Source organism: Lissotriton helveticus, chromosome 9 (assembly GCF_964261635.1).
Source record: "Lissotriton helveticus chromosome 9, aLisHel1.1, whole genome shotgun sequence".
NCBI lineage: Eukaryota > Metazoa > Chordata > Amphibia > Caudata > Salamandridae > Lissotriton > Lissotriton helveticus.
The window spans coordinates 226663067-226684258 of NC_136070.1; the positions used below are offsets into that span (position 1 = coordinate 226663067).

At 49.3% G+C, this 21192-nt stretch overlaps 1 protein-coding gene across 1 annotated transcript in view; it reads left to right on the top strand.

Annotated features, from left to right (window-relative positions):
- INO80 (INO80 complex ATPase subunit) overlaps positions 1 to 21192 on the top strand; it is a 534228-nt gene that overhangs the window by 444940 nt on the left and 68096 nt on the right. The window contains exon 31 of the mRNA XM_078659770.1: positions 2553 to 2655. Coding sequence (XP_078515896.1) covers positions 2553 to 2655 — 103 coding nt within the window. The remainder of the gene's footprint in view (positions 1 to 2552; positions 2656 to 21192) is intronic.

Sequence of the window (21192 nt, forward strand, 5' to 3'; positions counted from 1 at the left end):
TGGATCGCACACGCCAGTTCCGGGTGGATGACCAACTCTTTGTTGGTTACGTGGGCGCGAAGAAGGGGAAAGCGGTGCACAAGAGGACCATCTCCCGGTGGATCATCCTGTGTATCCAGGCATGCTACTCCTTGGCTAGGAAGGAGCCTCCTGCTGGATTGCGGGCTCATTCTACCCGAGCCACGGCGACTACCACTGCCCTGGGCCGGGGAGTGCCTTTACAAGACATCTGTCAGGCAGCTACGTGGGCCTCGCTGCACACGTTCGCAAGAAACTACTGCCTGGACAGCCAAGTCCGAAGGGATGGCTTCTTTGGCCGTTCCGTCCTCCGGGACTTTCTGGTGTGATTTTGGTTCGCAGACCCACCACCGGGGTTGGTATTGCTGGGGTATCTATTCTAAGGTAAGGAATCTAATACTAACGTGTCTCTTTCAGATGCACAAGTTACTACTTGTGTAACGACATATCTGTAAGAGACATTAGTTAGTATTAGATTCCTTACCGACCCACCCATCCTCCCATTCTGCGAACCAATATCTAGGGTTAGGGTTGTCCCCTTTCAGGGCCCTAGTTTCAATGGCACCAGTGTTGGTTTTTAACATGGCTCTGCGTTTCTGGCGCGGAAAAGCTGTGTCTAAGAACTGACGTCAGCACGCGGAGGCGGCGTCTAAGTACTCCGACGACGTCATCACGGCGCCCACGACGCCGACGACGGACGCGGAGCCGCAGACGACGCCTACCGACGCGCAAGGGTACTGCTACGCAAAAATTTCCGGATCCAGTCTGATGCCTGGGGATATTCTAAGGTAAGGAATCTAATACTAACTAATGTCTCTTACAGATATATCGTTACACAAGTAGTAACTTGTGCTGCAAGATGGAAAGCACAGACTATTCAGTTGTGCCACAGGAATGCAGAAGAGACATTACAAAACACTCCTGGTTCACATTCAACAAGAAAGAAGGGGACAACTATTGCTTTCTTAGCAAATACTCCACTACAAGACATTTGTATGGCAGCATCTTGGTCATTAGAGCAAACGTTCACAAGACTCTATGGTGTGGATTTTCAAAAGAACAAGGAAGCACAGGTAGGGCAAAAGGTCTTACAACATCTGTTCTCAAATGAAGTCTCATCTTCCACTCAACCGCCACTGTAGTAACCCCTACAAAATCAATGCACAGCATGTGAATCCAGAAAAGATTCATGCTGCAAAATGTATAGTTTCTTGCCTGTCGGTGTAGTTTTACAGCTTGAAGACTTTTGTGGATTCACAAATGAACCCAACCTCCTACGACAAGAAGATGAGGAGGAAGCAGCACAAGGAAAAAAAATAAAATAAAAACGAATGTGAAGATGGAACCCAAAGGTGGGAGCTTCCAGCGGAAGCACGATGCCGTCACAAGGGGCACCAATTGAAGGCACGTAGAAGCCCACCAACAAAAAGAGTAGGACAAAAGTATTTTTGGGAGAATTCCGAACCCAGCTACAAAATAGTAGAATAATGCACAGCATGTGAATCCAGAAAATTCTTTAAGCTGCAAAACTACACTGACCGGTAAGAAACTATACATTTTATACTAGGCCTGTACATGTCAGAAAGGTAGGGCAGTGATAAAAGACCACACTTAGTAGCAGAAAGTCCTAGTGCATTGTGGGGCTCCTTTGCTTAGAAAATTATGACCTCCAGGACCAAATTTCTGTGATGAAATTAAACTCTATGTATGCTGATAATGATCAGTGAGCAATTCCTAGATCTTTTGTCGATCCATGATGATTCCCATCAGGCATACCACTTAACCAAGTCATTGAATTTCACCAAAGTATCTTAGATGCAGTAGGTTTGTCCGTTTTTTTACAGTTTCCACTGCAGCACTGGGTTTAGCCAAGACATTTCAGTGGCTGTGAGCCAGTGCTGCAGCGATGGTACCTAAAACCACATTTAACAACTGCTCTGAGCTGGTGGAAAATGTGTGCATGAAAGCTCTCAAATTTCATAATTCCGGGTCTGCACAGTTATTCCACATTCTGGGAGGTTTAACGTGAATTGCAGGGATTCCACTCAAATAATAGTAATTTTTGTTACTGGGATTCTCCGTATGGTATTCTGCAGTACTGTTAATGGGGGCCTGACTGTTTATAAACATCTACCCATAGAAGGTTAATGTTTTACACCTCAAGGTGACATGTATATCGCTTTACTATCTTTTGACAAGCTTTTCATACGCGATTTAGGGGAGAGAAGTATAATATTTGTTAGCCAGTGTCTCTCCGTAAGTGTACCTTAATGACCCACTCCAGCACCCATGTCAGCTGCAGTTTTTCATAAAATCCAAGATAAAAGAATTGGAACGATAGAGCCTTTGCCTCACGCAGAGCACAGTATGTAAATGGCTCGAATTTGGCAAAGCCTTTCTTGAAATACATTCTCTCCTTCATCAATGCATTTGTTGTTCTATTTATTAAGCGTTGTGTAAAGCAAATAGAACTGCAGGGCCCAGCCTTTTCAAGTATCATGCTGCACAACATCCGTACCCCTTTTTCATTTTAGATCCAACGGATGGTGATTTCAGGTGGGAATTTCAAACCAGATACCCTGAAACCAAAAGAGGTGGTCAGCCTTCTGTTGGATGATGAGGAGCTCGAGAAGAAATGTATGTTGAGTCTGTTTTTGCTTGCCCCTTCTTTTTCCTGTCTTGTATGTATTTGCAGTGTTTTATTTGATTTGAAATATTCTATATTTCACCAACCCTACCAGCAGTGATCACGTCTAAATTTGAAGAGCTTCTGCATTTGCACACCTCATTTTTGTGTACTGCTAGACTTGCAAACAACTAGATATGCTCATGCGCACCTTAAGTGTTACGAAAGCATATTTGCATTGGGTACTATATAATCTATATAATCTCCTCTGGTTTAGCAGTCTATATAAAACCATGTTTATTTGCATGTTGAAAACTTAGGAATTCTAAGAAAGCATCATCACTGAATGTTGTCTCTCCTTATCTGCATGGAACTTTCTAGTCGTTCTATTGAGTATTGCGATGTATTATATATATATATATATATATATATATATATATATATATATATTCCAATTGCAAGACACAACATGTTACCCAAGAGTAACATTTTGAGATAAAAAACAAATATCATAAAGAACTAGCGAGGTGCAGAGGTATGGGTTTGTTATCGGATGCTGAATTTCAATATCTGAAGGTGTAGAAACCGGTAATGCCCATTCTGTATTTAATACCCAAGATCCACAAAGATAAAACGTCCCCTCCTGGCAGACCAATCATTTCTGCAATTGCTAGCTTGTTCGAGACATCATCGAGATATCTAGATCACTTTTTACAAGACTTTGTGAAACAACTGCCATCACATATCCAGGACACTGGAGACTTTCTAAAAAAGCTCCAAAATTTGCAATGGGAGAACCACAACTTGCTAATAACCTTGGACGTGGCCTCGTTATACACAAGTATTGCCCACAAAGATGGACTAAAAGCCCACAGGCATTATTTGAGCAGCACACTAGTCCAGATGTATCATCATTCCGAGATGCTGCTGAAAATGGCTGAACTATGTTTGGACAACAATCTCTTTCTCTTTGGGAATGATACGTACAGGCAACTTATGGGGACAGCGATGGGCACCTACTTCGCCAAATCTATGCAATTTTACGCATGGGCTGATGGGAGGAGTAGGTGCACAGAGTACAGTTTGGAAAATAATGGGAAGAGAATATCAGGTTCTGGGTCAGATTTATAGATGATCTTTTTATCATATGGAACGGATCATCAGAAAGTGCTCTATTTTCTTTGAGTGTTCAAATGTTAACAGCCTTACCCTTAGATTTACAAGTTCCATCAGTGAATCTAGTGTACATTTTGTAGATTTGGAAGTTTTTATTACAAATGGCAAAGTACATATGCATACTTTTAGGAAGCCCACAGCTGGGAATTCTATTTTGCACTGTAATAGCTTCCATCCACAGACATTAAAATACAGCATTCCCTATGCCGAACAGTTACGTATGAAAAGGAACTGCAGTGATATAGGCTTCCTACAAGTAGCCCACAAGAACCTAACGGATAGATTCAATGAAAGGGGATATAGTCAGGCAGTACTAGATCAAGCCTGTGAGTAAGGTTGACAAACCATCCAGGGAGGATATCCTAGTGGGCAATAACAGAGAGAAGAAAAATACCAAAGATTCATCACATGAACTAAGGATGAAAACTAGGTACAATGCCTATCATGTGAGAGACTGCATGAATAGGCATTGACACCTGGTTAAAGGGGATCCTACAATTGAGGACATAATCTCCAGAAAGCCCATGATATCCTTCAAGAGAGCCAAATCCATGAGAGAGGATTTGGGTAGGAGTAGCCCTGAAATAATTGAATCTAGAAGTTGTCTTACAGATAATTCAGGTTTCAAAAAATGCCCTAAGTGCAAGGCCTGTAAACACGGCATAAATACTAAAGAAATACGGTTGCCTCTAATGCACAAACCGTGAAGGATTTCACGGTTCCTCAACTGCAGAAGTGACCATGTAGTATATGTACTGCAATGCACATGCCCGTTGAGATATGTTGGCAGCACTATTCACATGGCTCACGTTAGGATCCTCCAACATCTCCGAGCAATAAGTAACATGGATCAAGCTTATCCGGTTGCTCGCCACATGAATGAAATACATGGTGGAAGGAGTGAGGAACTAACCTATTTTGTAATTGATTCGGTTCCTAAAAGGAGGAGGGGGGAAATCGAGAAAGAAAGTTAAGACAACTGGAGTCTCGATACATTCTAATGTTTGATTCAAAGACCCCCAATGGCTTAAATTCTGACGAAGATCTATGTGTACACCTAGGATGAGGAACGAGAACAGAATAGTGACAAGAATAGAGGGAAGGGAAAGAGAAAAGACAAGAATAGCGTAAAGAGAATCAGGGTCATCATACCCTAAGAGTCAAAATTTCAAGTGAAATTAAAATGAAGATGCTACGTGGAGGGATTGGTTTGGGTTGTATCTTTTGATGACTAGAAAGAGTTTTTAAGTAGTGTAATTAGACTATTATTTGTACCATTAACTAAATGAATTAGTACTGAGGTGGCTAATACATCATAGGGATGTTTTATCATTGTCCATGTAGTAGGGAAGGGACACAAGGGGAGAGTAGTTGTGGCAATACATTTAATTCATGATTGTTCATTATGTTTTAGCCGGTTTTAGATTAATTTTAATAATTGTTTTAATGGAAGTAGGTGCTATATTATTTCTAGTTGCTTTGCTAGGGTGACAAGAGCTGCTATCTGAAATTGTGCACGAAAATTGGATTGTTTTGCAACTATGCACTTTGATACAGGCTGCTTTTGTACTTTTGCATGGGTCTGCGAAAAATATTTGTACTCTGTTGGCCATAATTGCGCTTTTGCACATTGTATATGGGCTTCTATTGCATAATTTGCACACTTATAGGAAAGCACTTGCATATGTAAACACCTATAAGCTACAACAAATACTATGCTGCTAAATATGGTATATTTGCTGCTATGGCGAACTTTGCATGCACATAAATGCTGCTACAAACTAAATAGCCGCTTCTGCAACTTTGCACATTTATATGGGCTGCTATTGCACAATTTGCTCACTTATTGGAAAGCACTAGCACACACAAATACCTATAAGCATCAACAAATAGTGTGCTCTTAACTATGGCACACCGGCTGCTAATGCAAATTATACATGAATCTAAGGGCTATTATTGCAGATTTTCACATTTCCATTATGCATATGTATATTAATTTCTGTATTAAGAAATTAAGTTACAATATATTGTTAAAACTGGCAATTCAAAGAGGTGAAGAATTAAAATAAAATAGAATAATTAACATATACACGAAACAGTATTGCAAATATACGATCGTATTTTGCTAATATTTTGTCACACACAAGAGATAAAGCAGTTATTTGTAAACCACCGCAAATAACGCACCGAACAACAAAAGTCATTTACCTTTCCAGGCACAGTATCACAGCTTTGAATTGGTAAAATACTAACCAAGTCAACCTAAAATGAACAAAAGCAACCCCTGACATGTGTTTCACTCTTATTAGAGTTCTTCAGAGAGGTATAGCTTTGTCCAGACAAAAGGGAGCACCCAGTACAAGTCAAAGCAATACCCTTTCAGGCATAGAGTAATGAATATATTATGCAAAAAAGAAGCAGAGCACTCTGGGTAGTTCTCAAGTTTAGGTGGAAAGCAGCTCCTGTATAGAGTACCCTCAACACCAGCAACACTCTAAAACTGCTCACCTCAAATGTCTGCCTTTCGATCAAAGTCTTTAAGGATGGGATTAGCACAGTGCCATCCACGCCGAGATAGAAAGAGGCAACTCTGTGCCTGAAAGGGTATCGTTTTGACTTACACTGGGTTCTCCCTTGTGTCTGGACATTCACCTAATTGACAAACTGATGTTAAGAGCCAGGGCTGCATTTTCTTTCCTTAAGTGGTGTCTAACTTTCAGTAAAGCACTTGGGCCAGGCCATCGCCCATCCAACCTTTTTTCACTTGCTCCACCACACGAAGGACAAGAAGTGATTTCATAGGCTGCATCCTTGGTGGGCGGTCCACTTTTACCAAGCCCGTAGTAAAGACGAACAACTGAATGACCATCTCTTCATTGGGTACTGCGGTTCCAAGAAAGGTAAAGTGGTCCAGTAGTCGACCCTGTCATTCTCTGCATTAAGACCTGCTCTGTCTTGACCAGAAAGAATCCCTGTAATGAATCGGGGATCATTCCACAGGGCCAAATCGTCAGAATTGGCCTTTTCCAGAAGGGTTCCAGTTGCAGAGTCAACTAGATGGGCATTCCTACACACTTTTGTCAAGCATTACTTCCTGGCTTCTGAAGTGCCCATGGATTGGCACTTCACCAGATATGTCCCCTGCAGAACTTTATCAACCCTCCTCCTAAGTGTGGTACGTCTTTTGAATCCATTCTTCAGGTCAGGAATCCGCAGGTAGAAGTATCTGTCAGAAGAAAAAGGTACATACCTGCTGTATTCTTTTTGGTGGGTACTCGGTCTACCTACAGTCTTCACTGATCCAGTCCACCTCCCCCTTTGCTAGATGTGTTATTTGAAAAGTTTAATAAGGTTCAAATACAAGTTTGGAACTGCACTACTTACTGTTGATGCCAGTCCATCCACCCCCTGCCCCCTCAACATTTTCAAAACAATGGATGGAAACAAACATCGTTGCTCCATATTGGGCCCTCCATGGTTTTGGTAATGTTACCCAATGCCATTTCTAGCGTCAATACAAAGCTAGCGCCCCCGAAGCAGCAACTTGACATTTGATGTTTCTGGATCAGGTTTGACAATTGAGAATATTCTACAGATGACAAATCTATTCCACAGGTGAGGGATCTGCAGGTAGGTAGAGTATTTATCAGAAAATTGTCACCACAGATAAAGTAACTTTTTCTTCACCCCTACAAAGCACTACAGGCACAAGAAACATAAGCACTAAAACCTGCCAAGTCCACGTCTCACTTTGAGTCATCAGAATCTTATTTAGATTAGCTCCCAGCATCTGACATGTACCATACAAGGAGCATGTGACCCTACCACTCCTGCTCTCGACCTTGAAGGACCAGGAGTTACACCTCTCTCGTTAATGCAGCCAGTTGTCTTTTAGTCTTTTGGATTCATCCCTCTCGGTCCTTTCCAGGAAATTGAATCAATGGCAACACGGTCAGAGTTGCCAACACCTCTTAGCTCTCTGCAAAACAAAGTGCTTTTGTCTTCATGCTATTCACTATTCTCCAAAACATTTTTTTCTAATGGAATTGCACATATCTGGGAGAGACTTCTAGCGGCAGATTCCTTACCTTTGAACTCCCCAGACATCAGTGTGGATCTGGAAACTTTTGCTGAGCAATACCCCTTGCGCGGCATCTCCACGTGCGGTCGTTGGCGGCTGTAGCGTTGGTTATGACGTCGCAGTACCTACATAGGCGCCACCCAGGCATGCAGACGTTGGTTCTTTTCTTTCCGTGCCAGTTAAGCGCCGATCCTTGAAGAGCTACCCCTCTGCTGCTTTTTGGCTGGCTTTTTTTCTTGACTTTTGTCGCCATTTTTTGTGTAGCAACTTCGTATGCAAGGGATGTCTGGTAGAAAGACAGGCTTTAAACCATGCGGGAAGTGTTCCCGCATGATGTCTGTTGCCGCTCTCCCCCCTCCCCCCACCCTCCACGTATGTCTTTGGTGTCTTGAATGCTACCATGATTCGAAGTCGTGTTCAGACTGTCGGGCAATGGCTCCGGAAACCTTGAGGGAGCGGGCGATGAAGTTGCTAGAGGCCCGGCAGTCGACACCGTTAAGCGAGACTACGAGGAGGTCACGGTCCCAGTCGAAGAAGAGGAGGTCGCAGGACCGCTCTCGGAGTCCTAAGTCCTCTTCCTCCCATTCAAGGTCATCTGGACACTCTGGGAAAGAGGCATAAGAAGAAGTCCAAGCGGACTTCGACTTCACCTCAACTGGCATCCGTTGTCGAGAGAGGTAAGGAGCACCGACGCTCTAGGCACGGTTCTGCGAAGCCTGAGTCGACCTTGCGCCTCCCTCCTTTTCCAGGAACCAGAGTGACTCCTGCTCAAATTAAAGATTTTTACAAGGCCATGCGCCGCGTATTTGAGCGGAACAACCCTGTTGGTGAGCCCTTGTGCCCCGCGGGGTCGGTTGGGGCTTCATCGGGTAAGACACCTCGGCCACGGCACCGGTGGGGCCTCAGGAATCCGATACTGGATCCGGGTCGACGCCGGTCGTACCAACACGACCTCCCCCGGTGGCGAACCCGAAGTCGGTGCCTGCGACGTCGCCAATGCCAGTCGATGATGCAAGCCCCATCCTCATCCCCAATGACACGGAGCCGGAACGGCCAACGTCGACAGATCCTTACCTTTGATTTTCCCAGGCATCAGGCTGGATCCAGAAACTTTTGCTGAGCAGTACCCCTTGTGCGTGACGTTGGGTGGCTCCATTCGGCTCCGAGTGACGTCATCGGCATCTGTAGCATCGGCTATGACGTTGCGGTGCCTATATAGGCACCACCCAGGCGCTGAGATATCAGTTCTTTTCTTTCTGCGCCAGTTAAGTGCCGATCCGGGAAGAGCTACCCTTCTGACGCTTTTTGGCAGTTTTTTTCTCCACTTTTGTCGATATTTTTGGTTTCGACTTTGTGTGCGATGGATGTCTTTGAGAAAGACCGGTTTCAAACCATGCAGGACTTGTTCCCGCATGATGTCGGTCACCGATCCCCACCGCGTATATCTGTGGTGTCTTGAACGCGACCACAATACGAGGTCGTGTTCAGACTGTCGGGCAATGGCCCAAAGACCTTGAAGTTGCTTGCAGCCCGGCATTTGACACCGTCAAGCAAGACTCCGAGGTGGTCATGGCCCAGTTCGAAGAAGAAGAGGTCGCGGGACCGCTGACGGAGCCCTAAGTCGTCTTCCTCCCAATTCCTCTGGACACTCGGGGAAGAGGCACAAGAAGAAGACCAAGCTGACTTCGACTTCACCTCAACTGGCGTCTGTCATTGAGAAAGTTAATGAGCACCAACGCTCTAGGCACAGTTCTGTGGAGCCGGAGCCAGAGTCCACTTTGCGCCTTCCACGCTTTCGGGTTGCCGGAGCAACTCCCGCTCAAATGAAAGAGTTTTACGAGGCCATGCACCGCATATTTGAGCGTACCAACACCATTGGTGAGCCCTTGTGCCCCGCGGGGACGGATGAGGCCCCATTGGGTTCTACGCCGTCGGCGCCAGTGGGGCCTCAGGGATCCGATCACAGTGCCTACGACATCGCCGATGGCTGTATTTGTGGCCCCGCTCTTTAACTGGCTCACTGCCTTTCTTACAAAGCGTACCTTCCAAGTGTTTTCACGCTCAGCCTGCTCTGAAATCCATTCTTTTGCCCATGGGGTGCCGCAAGGGCCCATCCTCAGCCCTCTACTATTTAATCTTTATGTGAGACCACTGGCTGAGGTAGCTGCAAAATCAGGACTATCCCTCTTTTTCTTACGCCGATGATTAACAAATCATTTTCTCCTTTTCCTCACAGAAAACAGATGATTTATCGAGTCTCAAAATTGGTTTAAACAAAATAGCTTTTTGGATGCAGCAAAATTTTCTTAAGCTAAATCGGGAGAAAACGGAGATTCTGGTATTAGGGAAGAAAAAAGACTTATGGAATCCCCTACACTGGCCAAGTGAAATGGGCAATTTTCCGCCCCCTTCCCCTCAAGTCAAAAATCTGGGCATTATAATTGATAACTCCTTAGATGGTTAAGGAAAATCTGTTGGATGCTACCTGAATCCACCAAAAAAAAACGTAGTCGATGCCTTAATAACATCAAGACTTGACTACGGAAATGTTCTTTACCTGGGGACGAACAAAGCTGTAGTCCACAGATTACAAATGGTTCAAAATGCCGCTGTTAGACTTCTATGTGGAGTCCCTACGTTTTCCTCCGTTTTAAACTACAGATGCAAGCTGCATTGGCTTAAAATAGAAAACAGAATAAAATTCAAGGCCCTAAGTTACATGTACAAAATTAAATCCCGCTGCCCCCACGTTATCTTCAGTCCTTGGTCAGTCCCTACCTTTCCACCCCGTAATCTCCGTTCTACAACCCAATGAAGGTTTGTTGTCCCTAAATTCAAACTGGCGGTAGGTCTTTCTCTTATCTCGGTCCCTCGACTTGGAACTCTTTACCCACAATCCTTCGTAATGAAACAAATTATATACAGTTTCGTAAGTCTTTGAAAACTTGGCTGTTTGACAAATAAGTGCTCCAACTGCCTGGCTCCCAGCCCCGACCCGTCTTTTGCGCCAGGAAACCCTTTTTGGGTATCTGTTGTGCATTATAAATTTAAAAACTAAACTAAACTAATTTGATGGACATGCCCTTTGATGGAACCCGCCTTTTTGGTGCAAAGGCAGACTCAGCCCGATCAGGTTCAAGTACTCTCGGGCTACAGCAAGATCCTTGGGCCTCTCCTCCACTCCTCGTGGCCAGTCTTCCTTTCGTGGTAACGGAAGGGGTTTCCAGCCCTATCCTAGCCACCATCCTAATCAGACTACCCAAACCGTGCGTGGGCGTGGTACATTCCGTCATCGTAATGGAGGCCAGAAGTTGTCTACCACACAGCCCCCGGCAGCCGCAGCTTCCAAGCACTCTCCTCCAAGCACTCCTATGCTGATTCTGCAGGACCACACCACTCCAGTGGGTGGGAGAATTCGCCATCATCTCCCCCGCTGGAGATCTAGAATAAAGGACAAGTGGGTCTTGCAGATCGTCCAGGAGAGCTATTCTCTTTCTTTCCTTTCTTTTCCTTCTACTAATCGGCCAAGTCAGGAACAGCTGGTGGTGGATCATTTAAGGTTGCTCCACGAGGAAGTTACAGGTCCTTTGGCAAAAGGCGCCATAGAGAGGGTCCCAGTTTCAGAAGTAGGCAGTGGCTGTTATTCTCGCTACTTTCTGAATCCGAAGAAAAACAAGAAGCTATGGCCCATTTTGGATCTTTGGACTGTCAATCTCTTCCTCAAAATGGGGAAATTCAAAAGGCTTACTTTTGCTCAGGTTTTGTCAGCCCTAGACCAAGGAGACTGGATGGTAGCGCTGGACCTGCAGGATGCGTATTTTCTCATCCTGACGGGCCACAAGTGTTATTTGCGGTTCAAGGCCGTGAGCACTTTCAGTTTACCGTGCTCCCCGTTGGTCTTACCAGTGCACCAAGGTGATGACGGTGGTTGCAGCTCATCTGCGCAGGTTAGGGGTGTCAGTCTTCCCCTACCTCGACGACTGGCTGTTGAAGGCAGCTTCGCCCCAGGCAGTCGCCTCCCGCCTTCAGAGTTCGGTGAACCTTCTGCATTCGCTGGGGTTTTCTTTGAACGTACTCCCTTTCGTCGAAGTTGTTCTGGACATAGTGCAGTTTTGGGCTTATCCTCTCGAGCAGCGAGTCCAGGATATTCAGGTTATGATTCTGATGTTTCAGCCTCTATCCTGGATTTCAGTGAGGTTGACTCTGAGGCTGTTGGGTCTTATGGCCTCCTGCATCCTGTTGGTAAGACACGTAAGATGGCGCATGCTGGCTCTGCAGTGGGACTTGAAGTTCCAATGGGCACAGCATCAGGGAAATCTCACAGATGTGGTTCAGATCTCGGAAGAAACTGTGAAGGATCTGCAGTGGTGGTTAACGAACAGCGATTGGGTCAACTGCAGACTATTCTCCCTTCCCCAACCAGATTTCACAGTTGTGACGGATGCGTCATTTCTGGAATGGGGAGGCCACATGGGAGAGGTGGAGATCAGGGGTCATTGGTCACAGGCGGATTCGGGGCTCCACATAAACTTTTTGGAGCTCCGAGCGAATCGGTTGGCATTGAATGCATTTATTGCCTCTGTCAAGGCAAAGCTAGTGCAGGTGTTCACGGACAACACCACTGCCAGATGGTACTGCAACAAGCAGGGCGGGGTGGAGTCGTGGACCCTTTGTCGAGAGTCCCTGTGTCTCTGGACATGGCTGGAACAGCAGGACATATCCTTGGTGGTTCAACACCTGGCAAGTTCTCTGAACGACAGGGTGGACGATCTCAGCCGTCGATGCCTTCAGGATCACAAATGGCGTCTCTAGTCAGAGGTGGCGCCAGGTCTCTTTTAGCAGTGGGGAGAACCTTTTTTAGATTTGTTCGCCTCCGAAGAGAACGCGCAATGTCAGCAGTACTGTGCGCGGGGGTTTCCAAGGCGGCTATCGCTCGGCGACGCGTTTCGTCGCGAGTGGTGCTCAGGCCTGTTGTACGCCAATACCACTCCTTTCCAGGGTTCTGAAGATCAGGAGCGACCGGGCCCAAGTCATTCTTGTGGCACTGGACTGGACAAGGAGAGTCTGGTATCCAGAGCTTCTGAGCATGAGTGTCAATCCTCCGATCAGGCTGCCCCTTCAGGAGGATCTTTTGTCGCAGCAGCATGTAAGGGTTCTCCACGTGAACCTGCCAACACTGCGTCTCCATGCGTGGAGATTGAGCAGCGACAGTTGATAGCTTTTGACCTTTCTCCCGAAGTTTGTAATGTTATTCTGGCGGCCAGGCGGCCCTCCACTAAGGTATACGCCTGCCATTGGCAGACATTTGTATTATATTGTAAAGAAAGGTCCAGTGAACCCTCTTTCTGCTTCTCTTTCTACTGTCCTTTTATTCCTTCTAACTCTTGCCCAGCAGGGTTCTGCTTTGGAAACTCTAAAGGGTTACCTTTCTGCTCTGTCTGCGTTTTTGCAGCTGGCAGACCAGCCCTCTCTCTTTAAACCTCCTATTGTAAAAAGATTTCTGAAAGGGCTGGCTCACTTATTTTCACCCACGCCCTTTGTTATGCCACAGTGGGACCTTAATTTGGTCCTCACTTACCTGATGTGTGCTTCTTTCGAGCCTTTGCACAATTGTCCCCTCTGGCTGTTGAGCATCAAAACAGCCTTCTTGGTGGCGATCACATAAGCCCAGAGAGTGAGTAAATTGAAGGTATTATCCAGCTTGCCTCCTTAACTTTCGTCCTTTCTGGACAAGGTGGTGCTTCGCACCAGGGCATCATTCTTATCAAAGATGGTGACCCCATTCCATCTGGGCCAGTCAAATGCTTTGCCCACCTTCTTTGCTCCCCCACATCCCTTTAAGAAAGAGGAGCGTCTCCACCGACTGGACCCAGAAAGTGCATTGTTGTTCTACCTTGACCACACAAAAGAGTTCTGGGTGGATGACCAGCGTTTTGTGGGCTATGTGGGAGCAAAGAAGGGAAGGGCAGTGCAGAAAAGGACCATATCTTGCTGGGTCGTTCTCTGCATTAAAATCTGTTTTGCCTTGGCAAAGAAGCAGCCCCCTGAGGGATTAAGGGCCCATTCCACCAGGGGAAAGGCTGCGACTATGGCCTTGGCACGGGGTGTCCCAGTTCAAGACATCTGTCATTCAGCGATGTGGGCATCATTGCACACATTTGCAAAACATTATTGCCTTGATGGTCAAGTGTGCAGGGAGGGGCACTTTGCCAGCGCAGTCCTGCAGGACCTTTTAGTCTAGCTCATGAGTCCGCAACCCAGTGCCAGGATGGTATGGCTCGAGTATCTGATTCAAAAGGTAAGCAATCTGCAGCTAGAAGTTTCTATCAGATGAAAAAGTTACTTACCTTCGGTAACGCATTATCTGTTAGCGACTCTATCTAGCTGCAGATTCCTTACAGCCCCACCAAAGCCTCCCCGCTTTGGGGACTGATGTGTTTTTCCACCCTTTCAGAGCCCTAATGTTGCACACAACTAAGTCAGTTTCTTCATTGCTCTGTGCATCTGAAAGAGACACGTTAGTATTAGATTCCTTACCTTAGAATATCCCCAGGCGTCAGACTGGATCCGGAAATTTTTGCGTAGCAGTACCCTTGCGCGTCGGTAGGCGTCGTCTGCGGCTCCGCGTCCGTCGTCGGCGTCGTGGGCGCCGTGATGACGTCGTCGGAGTACTTAGACGCCGCCTCCGCGTGCTGACGTCAGTTCTTCTTTTTTCCGCGCCAGCAAGCGCAGATCTGGAAAAAGCAGTAACCCTAGTCAATTTTGACTAAACTTTTTTGATCCTTTTTGATTACTATTTCGAAGTCTCTCGACTCCGATACGGTGCCGATAGGGATGCCCGGCTTCAAACCTTGTGACGATTGCGACCGGCTGATGTCGGTCACGGAGCCTCACCGCGTCTGTTTGTCGTGTTTGGGCGTCGACCACGATGACAAGGCCTGCTCCGACTGCCGGGCCCTCTCTTCGAAAGCCAGGCGGGAGCGGTCCCGTAGGCGCTTAGAACTCCGGCAGTCGGCCCCGCGCCGTGAGAGGTCCCGATCCCATGGGAGGTCGAGGGACAGGTCGCGGGCCCGGAGCCACCACAGCTCCGAGAGTAGGCCGCACTCCTCCGGGTCGAAGTCGTCGTCAGGTAAGAGGCACAAGAAGTCCAAGCGGCGTCATCGCTCCTCGGACTCCCCCCGACGCTCGCGCGATGCGGCCGGGGGTTCGGGTGACACCGCCCACGCGGCTCCGTCGGAGTCGCGGGCGCCGCGTCCAGCCCCATACCCTACGGTCCCTGGGCTCAACGCGACGCCGGAGGAGGTCGAGCACTTCCTCATGGCCATGAGGAAACTCTCTCCTCCGACGGGCTACGCGGCGCCTCCGGGCCCAGCGGACCCGTCTGGGAGCCCTAGCGGGTCGGCGGCTCCGGCCCCGACGCCGTCGGGTGCTTCGGCCCCGACGCCGCCGATGCCTTCGGGCCCGGCGCCGCAGGTCCCTGTTATCCCGACGCCGCCGGCGCCTTCGGGCCCGGCGCCGAGGGGTCCAGTTGTTCCGACGCCGCCGGCGCCTTCGGGCCCGGTGCCGCAGGACGCCGCTGGTCCTCCTTCGGGATCTGGTTCGTCGCCGGTGGATCTGACGACCTCCCCGGCGTCGGACCCTCAGGTGTCGCCTCCGGTGCCGTCCTCGGGCGGCGCCGACCCCGGTCCTCCTTCCGTTCCTGTTCGGCCGTCGGGACGGCCCCGTTGGGCGCCGCTCCAGACGCCGTTGGGTGATTTTCACTTTTATGAACAGGCCCCATTGGTTGAGGACCCTGAATTTCAGGAGATGGGTGAAGGAGAGGACTGGGAGGGGTCTGAGGACCCTCTGACCAGAGAGTGTCAGTCTCGTGAGGACTGGACAGAAGACCTTGGGGAGGCCAGTGGCCTGGACACCTCTCCAGACACTGGGTTTGTCTCCCCTCCTACCGTGGCTTCGGAGGAGGGGGCAACATATGGTGTGGTGCTGATGAGGGCTGCCAAGGCCTTGGGCCTTGAGCTCCCCGTCGCGGCCGTAAGGACTAACCTCCTCACTGAGGTCCTTAAACCGCAGTCAAGCTCGGCCGAGCCTCTGCTGCCTTTTAATGAGGCCTTGACCGACGTTCTGCTGGGCACTTGGTCCAAGCCCGCTACGGGTTCGCCCGTAGATAGGAACGTGGCCAGACGCCACCGCCCGGCCCCGGGCGACCCATGTTTTCTTTCCTCCCACCCTACCCCCGAGAGCCTGGTCATCCAGGCCTCCAATTCCCAGACCGCATTCCCGTCCGCACCCCCGGACCGGGAATCCAAGAGGTATGACCAGTATTTATTTATTTATTTATTATAGAGTTTTGTATAGCGCGAACAAGACCCTTGGGTATCAGAGCGCTTAACATCGAGGTAGGTTACATATTAACAGTCCAATAACAAATTCTGAAACATACAGATGTAAGGTACAAGGCACAGTGGCTATAAGAGGTGCCTAAATAAACCTTATATAAACATGTGTGCAGTTAGTAATAAAGGTGAGAGAGGCCTCGTTCATAACTTGGTCCATATCAGTAGATATGGTGAGCCTTGCGAGACCCGATTGCATGAGGCCAAGGTGTTGAGATTGCTTAGTACCTTGGACTCGTTGAGTTCTATTGCATAGGAATGTCTTAAACCATCTCCACACATTACATCACCATTATATCGAGGTAGGTTACACATTGACAGTCATATATCCATTCTAACAGCCACAGATATAAGGTAGAGGAGGTTGTGGCTATAACGGATGCCTAAATAAATAAGTATATATCAGATACATGTGCAAATATTAATAAAGGTGAGAATAGCTAAAGTGAGGTAGAGGTTATATAGTTTGGCTCATAGACCAGCAATTGGTTCATACAGGGCTGTGGTATTGTTATTGATAAGGATACAGCCGAGGCTAGTGAGTGGCGTCAGTTTATCGATAAGATAGTAATCATGAAGAGGGATCACTCTTCCGCTGATGTAGTAGAACATACTGGCGATCCGTCGGCTACTTATGCCAGGTATTTACTCATCATGAAGCTTTTCAATTCCCGTTTGAATGTTGCGCTATTTTGAATCTTCCTAATGCTAGGAGGGAGTGAGTTCCAGACTCTGGGGGCAGCTCCAGTGAATGCTCGATCATATGTCTTTTTCTTTCGAAAAAAGGCCGGCCTCAACAGCAGCTCCTTGGCGCTTCTCGTTGGTCTGTTTCCTCCCGATAACTTTATTTTCTTGCTTAGGTATCCTGGCGTGTTATAGTGCACCGCTTTGTGAGTGATACATGCTGTCTTCATTTGAATTCTGGCCTCATAAGGTAGCCAGTTTAGGGCTTTCAGGTGTGGGGATATATGATCAAATTTTTTCGATCCAGTGATAAGTCTTGCAGCAGCATTGAGACAGGCTTTTAGCGGTGCTGTAGATGTTTTAGGTAGACCAGTTAATGTAGAGCAACCATATTCGATCCTGGATATGACTAGGGACTGTATAGCCAATTTTAGGTCTGCTTTTGATATGAATGGTTTTAATTTTCTAAGGTAGTTCAGATGGAAGCGGGCACATTTAGCCATTGAATTGATGTGGGCTTTCATGTCGAGGTTCTCATCTAATATGATTCCCAATGATTTAGCTGAGTTGACGAGGGTTGGTGTGCAGTTGAGCGCGGTCACCAATTTGGTCCATTCCTTTACTTCCGGGTTGCTCCTTGGAGGTGCAATTAGCATGAATTCTGTTTTCTGGGCATTTAATTTCAGATGGTTCGTCGTTAACCATTGCATAGCCATCTTTAGTGTCTTATTCAATAGATCAATGTCATCGAGGGAGGCGATCTTTAAGTATATTTGCGTGTGGGAAGAAGATCTATGGAAGAGTATGGGAAGAAGATCTTCTCCTCTATTAGCCTCGGCCTGCGGTCTTCTAACACCGCCTGCCTCTTGGGACGTTACACCCACTCTGTGTGGGATAAGGTCGCGGAAGTGCTGCCAGAGTGTCCGTTGGAGGTACGGGCCAAACTCGGCCAAGCCCTTGTGGAGGGCCGGGATGCAGCCAAGTATTCCATCCGGTGTGGGCTGGATACCACTGACTCGCTGGGTAGAGCGATGGCAACGACGGTGGCGGTCAGACGCCACGCCTGGCTGAGGTCCGCCAACTTCTCGGCAGATGTCCAGAGCACGCTTATGGACATGCCGTTCGATGGCCGTCGCCTCTTTGGCGACAAGGCAGACCATGCGCTTGAGCGTTTTAAGGACTCCAGGGCTACGGCCAAGTCCTTAGGCCTCTCGGGCCAGCGCCAGCAATCGGCTGCCTATCACTCCTTTCGTGGCCACGGAAGGGGTGCGCCCACACGTGCCGCCAGCCACGCACCGCAGGGCAATACCCAACGCGGTGGCGGCCGTGGGAACCGCCGTCCTGGTGGTCGGGGGCAGCGGCGAGGTCAGTCCACACCTTCCCCCGCAGCATCCGCCTCTAAACCCTCCTAGTCCGTGCTTTCAGGCCCATGTGACGCCAGTGGGAGGCAGGGTTCGCCATCACCACCTTCACTGGCACACTGTCACGTTGGACAGGTGGGTGCTGCAGATCGTCCGCAGGGGCTACTCCCTCCCCTTCGAGGCGACTCCTCCAGCCATGCCACCGCAGAACCACCGTGTATCGGGGGATCACTTGCAACTTCTGCAGGAGGAAGTTACGGCCCTCTTGGCCAAGGGGGCCATCGAGCGCGTTCCTGGGCCAGAAGTAGGGTGTGGTTGCTACTCCCACTACTTTCTGGTACCCAAGAAGGGCAAAGGGGGCCTACGCCCTATCTTGGACCTACGGAACATCAACGGCTTCCTCCGGAAGGAGAAGTTCAAGATGCTGACACTGGCTCAGGTCCTGGCTGCCCTGGACCCAGGAGACTGGATGGTAGCGTTGGACTTGCAGGACGCTTATTTTCATATCCCCGTCCTGCCTGCCCACCGGCGCTACCTGCGGTTCATGGTGGGCCACGAGCACTTTCAGTTTACCGTGCTCCCCTTCGGCCTTACCAGCGCCCCACGGGTGTTCACGAAGGTGATGGCGGTGGTCGCAGCTCATCTGCGCAGGTTAGGGGTTTCAGTCTTCCCCTACCTCGACGACTGGTTGTTGAAGGCGGGCTCGCCCCAGACAGTCTTCAGCCACCTCCAGACGACGGCAGACCTCCTGCACCAGCTGGGGTTCTCCATCAATGTGCCGAAGTCACACCTGTGTCCCTCTCAGAAGCTCCTCTTCATCGGAGCAGTTCTGGACTCGGCGCGGTTTCGGGTTTATCCGCCCGAACAGCGGGTCCGGGATATTCAGGCTCTGATTCCCATCTTTCAGCCGTTATCCCGGGTTTCGGTCAGGTTGACGCTGCGGCTTCTGGGGCTATTGGCCTCCTGCATCCTGCTGGTGCATCACGCCAGGTGGCGGATGCGGGCTCTGCAGTGGGACCTGAAGTTTCAGTGGGCCCAGCATCAGGGCAACCTATCTGACCACGTCCTGATCTCGGAGGGCACTGCGAGACAGCTGCAGTGGTGGCTTACGGACCGCGATTGGGTCAACGGCAGATCCCTCTCCCTTCCCCAACCGGAGCACGTAGTTGTGACGGACGCGTCCCTCCAGGGCTGGGGAGGCCACATGGGAGAGGCGGAGATCAGAGGCCTCTGGTCTCCGGCGGAGGCCCGGCTCCACATCAACCTGTTGGAGCTCCGGGCGATTCGTCTAGCACTGAAGGCATTCCTCCCCTCTGTCCGGGGGAGTGTAGTGCAGGTGTTCACGGACAACACCACCGCCATGTGGTACTGCAACAAACAATGCGGGGTGGGGTCGTGGATCCTTTGTCAAGAGGCTCTTCGCCTTTGGCAATGGCTGGAACGCCAGGGCGTGGCCCTGGTGGCTCAACACCTGGCAGGTTCTCTGAACGCCAGGGCGGACGAGCTCAGCCGTCGGTGCATGATGGATCACGAATGGCGTCTGGACTCGGACGTGGCGCAAGGCCTCTTTCAGCGATGGGGAGAGCCTTGGTTAGATCTATTCGCCACCGAAGAGAACGCGCAATGTCATCGGTTCTGCGCGTTGGAATTTCCAAGGCGGCACTCGCTCGGAGATGCTTTTCGTCGCGAGTGGAGTTGCGGTCTGTTGTACGCCTTTCCGCCTATACCACTTCTGCCCAGAGTGCTGAAGAAGATCAAGCGCGACCGGGCCCAAGTCATCCTTGTGGCTCCGGACTGGGCGAGAAGGTACTGGTATCCAGAGCTACTCAGTATGTCAGTCGATCCCCCGGTTCGTCTGCCTCTTCAGGAGGACCTTCTGTCGCAGCAGCAGGGGACGGTCCTCCACCCGAACCTGTCCAGTCTCCACCTCCATGCTTGGAGATTGAGCGGCGACAGTTGAGGCCATTTGACTTGCCTCCTGAAGTCTGTAACATCATTCTGGCAGCCAGGCGTCCCTCCACAAAGTCGGTATACGCCTGCAGGTGGAACAGATTTGTGGCATGGTGCACAGCAAAGGCTGTGGATCCCCTTTCTGCCCCTCTTTCTGAGGTTCTTCTCTTCCTTCTTTCTCTTGCCCAGCAGGGCTCTGCTCTGGGCACTATCAAGGGCTACCTTTCTGCCCTTTCAGCCTTTCTCAGGCTACCTGATCAGCCTTCTTTGTTCAAGTCCCCTATTGTTAACAGATTTCTTAAGGGCATCACTCACACGTTTCCTCCTGTTCCGTTTGTGATGCCTCAGTGGGACTTGAACCTGGTTCTTACATTTCTGATGTGCGCTCCCTTTGAGCCGCTTCACAATTGTCCTCTTCGCCTTCTGACTTTGAAGACTGCTTTCCTGGTTGCCATCACCTCTGCCAGGAGAGTGAGTGAGCTCCAGGCTCTTTCTTGTACTCCACCTTTCCTTTCTGTCCATCCGGACAAAGTGGTGCTTCGTACCAAACCTTCTTTCCTGCCCAAGGTTGTCACGGCCTTCCACATCGGGCAATCCATCACCTTGCCTACCTTCTTCCCGCCACCGCATCCCTCTAAAGAGGAAGAGCGGCTCCACCGTCTGGACCCAAAATGTGCGCTCTCATTCTATTTGGATCGCACACGCCAGTTCCGGGTGGATGACCAACTCTTTGTTGGTTACGTGGGCGCTAAGAAGGGGAAAGCGGTGCACAAGAGGACCATCTCCCGGTGGATCATCCTGTGTATCCAGGCATGCTACTCCTTGGCTAGGAAGGAGCCCCCGGTTGGACTGTGGGCTCATTCTACCCGAGCGACGGCGACCACCACTGCCCTGGACAGGGGT